Consider the following 8,201-nt stretch of genomic DNA (forward strand, 5'->3'; position numbering starts at 1 on the left):
GACTAGTATATTATACTGGAACTCCAGTATATTATGCTGGAATATTTTTCAGATTTTGAACAGTGTTTTCGTTCAAATTTATCTTTATATAAAAAGTGGATAGATTTCGATTACTTTAGAAATTGTGACTATTTTTCAGTTATCACTTGTAAATCTGACTATTTTTGAATTTCACCGAACAAACTAACTAAAATTCACGGCCCAAAAGAAATAAGCACTAGGTTTATTTTACCTTGTATAAGAATTCTCAAAGGTAAATATAAAAAGACTTTTTGTGACTTTTACAACACGCAGTCGTAGTCCTCCATGCAAAAAAAAGTGAAGCTCTCTAGGATGGAATTCACGGGAGATGAATATCCATTAACATTAAGGCAAGATTCAATCTTGACAATCCCTATTTTGCCCGCAGAACTCGTTACTGAAATCCTCTCAAAGGTTCGTGTGAAACCCCTCTTGCGATTCACGTGTGTTTCAAAATCTTGGCTTGCTTTAATTTCTGGTCAAGAATTTATAAAGTCCCATCTTAACTTATCAGCTAATAACAAGGACAACACTCATCATAGGCTCATATTGAATTTTGGTCGATATCTTAAGCAATGGTCTCTTAAGTCTTTACTTTATGAGTCTGTTACTGAGGCATCTACGTTGTATTATCCCATGAAAATCCCCAAAAGATCGTTTAGGATTGTGGGTTCTGTCAATGGATTGATTTGTCTTGCCGATTCGTCAAAAGATTTGGTTCTATGGAATCCATCAATTAGAAAGTATAAGAAATTGCCTAATTTTAAAACTAATTTCTGGGATGTTAGTTGGTTCGTATACGGTTTTGGATATGATGAATTCCGTGATGATTATAAGGTAGTGGGCTGTTTTTACTATGATTATAGTTCGTTTGATGTTGAGGTCGGAATATATAGTCTAAAGAGTGATTCTTGGAAAAGTATCTGTTCTCTTCCGGATGGGATGGGATTCTTAATTGAATTGGGTAAGTTTGTTAATGGGAAGCTTCATTGGGTTAATAATATTAATGATTACTCGTATGAGGGATGCAATATAATTTCTATTGATTTGGTTGATGAGAAATGGGAAACGGTGGAGCAACCATCCTATGAAGAAGGAGATATTGATTTGCAGCTTGGATTGTTTGGTAGTGATCTTTCTATATATATTAATAATGAGGGAAAACATGTATCTGTTTGGGTTATGAAGGAATATGGGGTTAGAGAATCTTGGACAAAGATGTTTACTATCAAATATGCTGATTACTCATATTCGTATGCTCAACCCTTTTTCATGTCAAATAAAGGTGAAGTTGTGGTTGCTTTTGACGAAACTTTCATGATATACAATCCAAACGATGACTCGCTCACTCCCACGGGTATTCACTCTGATGGCTGGCAGTACACAGAAATCTACGTTAAAAGCCTAGTTTCTCCTTTTCCTACGGATGAACTAATGATCCAAGAAAGCGATTAATGCTTTAAATTGTAAGACTATGTACATTTTTCTTCTATTTGTTATTTCAACTATAGAGAATGCATATGATCATCAGGGCATTAGTTAGAAGTGCAAACTTTTGTTATAATTATTATTTCGAACCAGAATTAGTTTTAATACAGCAAATTCTTTTATCTTGTTGGCAAATTTTACTCCCTAGGTTTTAGGGGTGTTAATTGGGCGGGTTTGGCCGATTTTGGGCGGATCAAAATGGGCTTAGTCAATGAGTGAACGAGTTATTAGCCTGCCCAAAAGTAACTTGACTGAAATGAGCTGGGTCAAGTTGGGCTAAAATATGGGTCATAGCCCAACCCGCCCAACTCTTACCAAGCTTTAATTAATATGTATTATTTTATATAGCCGCTCTAAAAATAATAGCCGAAATATATATATATATATATATATATATATATATATATATATATATATATATATATATATATATATATATATATATATACACACACACACACTATATCCATTTTGTATGTTATATACAAGTTTTATACACTTTTTCGGCTACCGAAAATAAATAGTTTTTGACGTGGGCTAAAAATGATAATATACCATGTTAATATCATCCCTATTGAATATCAAAGAATACCAAACTTTACTCTACCTACAAAATACTCATTATATTGCTCTAATTTATATCTCTAGTTATTCTTTTATTGGGATCATTAAGAAATTATCATGTATTAATTAGTAATACTTAACTGGATTATCCATCAGTTAATCAAGGTTCCTTTGCTAACTAACTTACACTTCCAATTATCTTTTTACCTTTTCGCTTTGAGTAATACTAAAACACAAAAGACAGAAATAAGTGGAGTATATGAATGAGGGACACCCCAAAAAACAATATATAACACATGGTCATAGTTTCAAAAATAATTGAAATTTAGCCATTTTTCATGTAAAGATAAATTTGAACGAAAACACTGTTTAAAATTCAAAAAATATTCCAGCATCATATACCGGAGTTCGAATTTTTTACATGTGAACTTCCAGCATAATATGCTGGAAGTTCATACACAGGTGCATCAATCTCCAGTATATTATGCTGGAACTTTCCGCGTTGCAGCAAATTAGTGGCTAGTTTTTCAATAGCCTTGCGAACGCTAGCTATTTTTGAATTACCAATCTTAAAAATGCCTATTTTCTCCAAAAATTGAGTACTAGGTTTACTTTATCTTGTTGAAAGGATTCTCACCATAAATATAATAAGACTTTTGTGATGACTTTTACCATATGCAGTGCTGCCGCAGTTCAGTTTTCTCTCCATGCAATGCAAAATTGAAACACTCAAAAATTCCCAACCCAAATGGAATCCAAGGGAGAGTAAGTTCAACACCCAAAACGGAGCAAACCCACAAACCATTCTCATATTCTATCCGAACTGTTAACTGAAATCTTCTTAAGAGTTCCAGTTAAATCCAGAATTTATCAAGTTCCATCTTAGTTTATCCTCTTGTAACAAGGAAAACACTCACTATAGGCTTTTGTTGAGGTTTTAGCGACCTGTGTACAATATTCTAAAGGATTGTTCTCTTGGATCTTTACTTTATGAGTCTGTTACTGAAGCATTTGACTTGAATATTCCTATGAAAAATCCTTATAACACTTTTCGTATTTTAAGTTCGGTGAATGGGTTGATTTGTTTGATTTGTCTTGCTGGCGGGACAAAACACTTGTTTCTATGGAATCCATCGACAAGAAAGTACATGAAATTGCCTTATTCTGGAACTGAACTGACAGATTGTTACCGCTATAGTTTTATATATGATGAGTCTCGTTATGATTATAAAATGGTTGTCATTTTTCATAATTTTGAACATGGTAGTTCAGATCGAGTTATGGTCAAAATATATAGTCTAACGAGTAATTCTCGGAGATGTATTGATGATTGTCCTAGTGGGGTGCTATTAAATGCTTCGGGTAAGTTTGTGAACGGTGTCGTGATAATATTAAGACCATGTATAAGGGCTGGAACATCATTTCTATTGATTTGGCTGATGAGAAGTGGGGGAAGGTGGAGCAGCCCACCTATATATGGGGAAGGAGATATTATTTTGCGGCTAGGAGTGTTGGGTAGTGATATGTCTGTCTTTTGTATGAATGCGAGAAAGCAGGTCTCAGCTAATTGGGTTATGAAGGAATATGGGGTTAAAGAATCTTGGACAAAGCTGTTTATGAAATATTGGTTAGGATTTCACATAATCTCAGGATATACAATCCAAAGGATGACTCGTTCAATCCAAAGGTTATTAACTTTGACGGTTGCTCTAATGCAGAAATCCATGTTGAAAGCTTAGTTGGGACTAGTGTGATGTTTTATACGTTAATGCCATACAAGAGGGGTGATTTGTGTGGTGTCTAATTTTCACGTGTACTGATTACAGAAGGACCTGGTTCTTCTAAATGTTCCTTAACCTACTGTTGCTGAAATAGTAAATGCGGAAAGTAAAGAACACAAGTATTTTACGTGAAAAATACCCGGCTCAAAAGGTGAAAAAACCACGACCTAATACTGAGTAGGATTTTCCCCCAACACTTCACTAAATCAATGAGCCAAAACAACATTTACAAAACTTTTTGTAAACCTAAGGATCAACTCTAATCCCGTTGTGGCAACCAACCTCTAACTGTTGCAACAACTTCAAGTTAACTCTAACTTGAATACTAAGAGTAGCTATTATAATTTCTTCTAGATAAAGCTGAAAGGTACAAATTGAAAACCACTTACTACAATTGAACTAGAATAAAAGACAGATACTTGAAACTGGTTCTTCTATCTGGTTCATGTAGCTTCAGGTTCGCACACTTGAATCACACAAGAATTGTTTGCAAAATGCCTTGCTATTTTGCTCTCAACTCACGTTTAACTTCTGCTTTTGTGCGTCACCGTAGAATGAGAACGTCCTGCAATATATAGAGTTAGTAGAATGGGAAATAACTAGAGTTCTAATGCTACTCTTCCTTGGTGAAAGAATTCTAGTTATTCTCAACTTCTAACTCCTCCCTTATCTTGGATAGTGTTCTCTTTGAGTAAGGAGTCTCTTCTATCTATCAATTATGCATCCTTTTCGATCAGGAGATATCAAATATAACAAGTTAAGCTTATCCCCTTCATGTGCATTCCTCATGCTCGAATCTGCCCGTGTCTGTGTACACAGGCGATGGACCTGGTTCATGCATGAGCTTCCTTTGTCAATCTTCAAAACAAAACTTCACTTGGGCCAACAAATTCTCCCTTTTTAATGATGACAAACTCTGTGCTTTTCATAAGCTTAGACCCTGTTTCGAATCAGCTCAACATCAACACAATGTTAGAACATTTTAGTTTTTATCACTTATCATCAAGGACCGGGTTTATTAGGTTATAAACATCACTTTTCAAAGTATAAGCACAACCTTTCCCCCTTTTGGCATCATCGAAAAGTTGCATAAATATGGAAGATAACCATATTTTAAAAAAATTACTCATGGCCACTGGGGCTACATCAAATGCAATCATGGATTAATCATCATATATCAATCTAAGGATATTAGCCATCTAAGAGATAGAAACAAATAATTAGAGCAAAAGACAATGAATTTCAGTGATTGATAAGATCCTACGACAAAACATAAGAAGAAATAAAAATATTGGATAATGAGCAAAAGAAGCAAAAAATCCTGAACTGGGTGGCTGGTTGATCTACACTAGGCTAGGAGGCTTAAGGATGGGAAGGACCAGGTTCTTGGTTTTTGGCTTGGAGTAGTTTCAGCATATCCTGAAGAATGCCATCATTCTTCTCCTTTTCTTTTGCCACCTTAGTTCTGAGAGCATCTCTCTCACTCTCCACTTCTGCCAACCTCTTCTTCAGCCTATCAATCTCAGCATCCTTAACCCCACTTTCTTGCACCAAGGCTCGCACTTTGCTATTTACTGGTACCTTTTTGGATGAACCAGGTTCTTTAGGAGTGGTTTAGACTTCATAGTCACAAGAAGTCAGAGTATTTGCCCCAAAATAATCCTTGCTTGTACCAACCTCCCATTTCTTGATGGGTACCTTGAAGTGCGCAAGCACAGTCATGAGAATAAAGCCATGGGGTATGGCATAAGTCTTGTTACCATTTAGAACCCTGTCAAGAAGCTGAATTATAAACCAAGGCCAGTTGATTTGCCTCCCACTATCCAAATATTCCATAAGGACCAGGTCCATGAATGTGGCAATGTGCCTCCTTTCCTGCATAGGCAGCACACATTTATTTACAAATTCGAACAACACTTTGTAGGGTGGCTTTATCTCACTTTTGTAAATAGCCTTGGGCTCAAGTTCCTCTTCATTGTCACTAAATTTCCTAGTAATGGCAAGGGCAGTAGGTAGATTCTCTAGATTTGGTCATTTTAGTTTCTTATAATCATTGTACCCTTCAGCAGGTACACCCAAGATCTCTCCCAGCTCTTTTCATCAAAGGTTACTTTTACCCTTTTTACCACACTGGTGACCCTACTTTTATCTCACAATTGGCCATAAACTCCATAATTTTATTCCTGGATAGCCTGCCATCCATCTGAAGGACCATGTCCTTCTAGCTTTGCACCTGTAAATTCTCCAAAAGCATCACCATTCCTTCATCCTCGAAGTACCTGATGAGTCTGCCTTTCAAGATAGTCCTCTTTCCAAATTTGGCCATCTTGTCATTCTCAACATCAGAATCATCATCTTCTTCTTCTTCTCCACTCCATTCTTCTTCCTCCGCAATTTTCACTTTTCTTGATTTCACAACAGACCTGATTCTTTTAGCCAAAGTGGATAGTTCAGTAGACTTTGACTTTAAAATAGACTTCTTGGTGGAAGTCTTGGCTTTCTTAGCTTTGGGAGTCAGAACCTTCATTTCTTTTGTCTCATCTTCATCTCGAAGGACCAGGTCTATCTCATCAATTTCAACAGCCTCAACAGGATCACTCACATTCTTCTTTCCCTTAGCAATAACTTTTTTTTTACTTTCTTCTAAGGCTTTCTCCAGTTCAGCCTCACTCTGCTTCTTCTGACTTTTTGTGGCTCTTCCTCTTGTGGGAGGAATTTCAACAGGGATAGAAGAGGCAACCTTCTTTTTTCTCATTTTTCCTAGCAGTGCTAGGGGTGTTAACTCTTGAACTTCTTTTCTTCTTTGGATTGTAACTTGCAATCACCCTTTTCAGTAGGTTTGCGAGAGTTTCCTGTTAAGATGGAACAAGTTCATCTACATTTGCCCCAAGTTGAACAAGCCCCTCAACAGGTTCTTCAGACCCACTTCCCCTAGTTTTTCTCACACCCTCCTCTATTGTAGCAGATTCCTCACCCCAAACAACCATTGCACCTAATTCTTTAGTTAGACTAATAGGAGTGGGTGAAGAACCAACCACTCATTTTCCCTTTCCCCTCACAGTACTCCGAGCACCCTCACTCTCTTTTTCTTTTCCTTTTTCATTTTTACCACCAACCCTTCCAGATTTAGTAGTTTCAACACCTGCCATGGATCCTACCAGTACAAACTGATTCTCCAAATTCGTAGCAACCTCAAAAATAGTTTCAGGAGTAACTTTAGGGACAAATGATACATGTTCAGTATGAGAAGAAACTATTTCTTCCCCCTCAGTAGCAGATTTAAATGAGTCTTCTGATTTCTGAGGTTCCTGGACCTGGCTATCCTTAAATTGTTTATCTAATTTCTTAGATAATGCGCTCCCATCCACAGTCTTGCGAGCAAGCATCTTAGTTCTTCCTTTCTTAGACATAGGTGTTGTTGACGGTGTGATACATGGTGTGGTTGTGATTTCCTTGTGTGGGGATGAAGGTGTTTCAGAAGGGTTTGCCATTTCTAAGTTTGGGAGCTTTAGACAACGAGTTTGTGTGAGAGTAGAAGAGGAGAGAGGTTTGAGAGAATTTGGACGACTTGAAAGTTTAGAAGTGAAGAAACAATTACCTCCTAATCAATATAAAGTGGAGTAGTTCACTTGAGTAACGGTAGCCTTTGCAGAAGTCTAATCAAACTGCAAGTCAGTATGAAAAGACGTTCAAGACTATCCCTAGAATCTAGGCACTTAATGCGGTTAAGACTCCTCTTGAACAGAACTGGTTCATTTGTAACAGATAATTCCAAAAAGAATTTGGGATTGTATGGGACTCTTCGTTTAATCATCATCCAAATATAGTTATTTCAAATTATGGTGAGTGTAGAATACATACCAAGTAATCTTGATGAACCAGGTTTTTCACTGAGAAATCTCTTGTGTAAGTCTAAATTTTCCAAAAAAATAGAGATAATATCATTAGAGATTAATGAGTCATTTTAGCATATGGAATAAGAGTATACTATTGAAAGTATGAGACTGAGCAAAATCTAATCTAACTATATACAAAATTAATAGATTTTCTAACCAAAAATAAAAAATTCCATCAAATTCTTTTTTCGTTTTTTTTTCAATTTTTTTTTCAGCTGTGAAATTTTGAACTGGTTTTTTTAGGTGATCTTAATCATCCCTAATTCTAACCTATTCCTTTCAAAGTGATCTCTACTTAGAGCTTTTGTAAAGATGTCAACTATTTGCTTGTCAGTAGCACAAAATTCCATAGTGATCAAACCCTTCTCATGGTTGTCCCTCAAAAAGTTATGCCTAACATATATGTGCTTAGTTCTCTTGTGATGAACCAGGTTCTGGGTCATACTAATTG

The 8,201-nt window shown here is 36.2% G+C and overlaps 1 protein-coding gene across 1 annotated transcript; it reads left to right on the forward strand.

Moving 5' to 3' along the window:
- The first annotated feature begins 333 nt into the window (after positions 1-333).
- On the forward strand, positions 334-1,548 carry LOC107810570 (F-box/kelch-repeat protein At3g23880-like). The gene has a single exon (XM_016635361.2). It carries the CDS (start codon positions 334-336, stop codon positions 1,474-1,476), a length of 1,143 nt encoding a protein of 380 aa, XP_016490847.1. The 3' UTR covers positions 1,477-1,548.
- The last annotated feature ends 6,653 nt before the right edge of the window (positions 1,549-8,201 follow it).

The sequence above is a fragment of the Nicotiana tabacum genome, chromosome 14 (assembly GCF_000715075.1).
Source record: "Nicotiana tabacum cultivar K326 chromosome 14, ASM71507v2, whole genome shotgun sequence".
NCBI classification, from domain to species: Eukaryota; Viridiplantae; Streptophyta; class Magnoliopsida; order Solanales; family Solanaceae; genus Nicotiana; species Nicotiana tabacum.

Excerpts from the sequence above, each read along its gene's own strand:
- LOC107810570 (XM_016635361.2), top strand. The coding sequence starts at position 334 with ATGGAATTCACGGGAGATGAATATCCATTAACATTAAGGCAAGATTCA.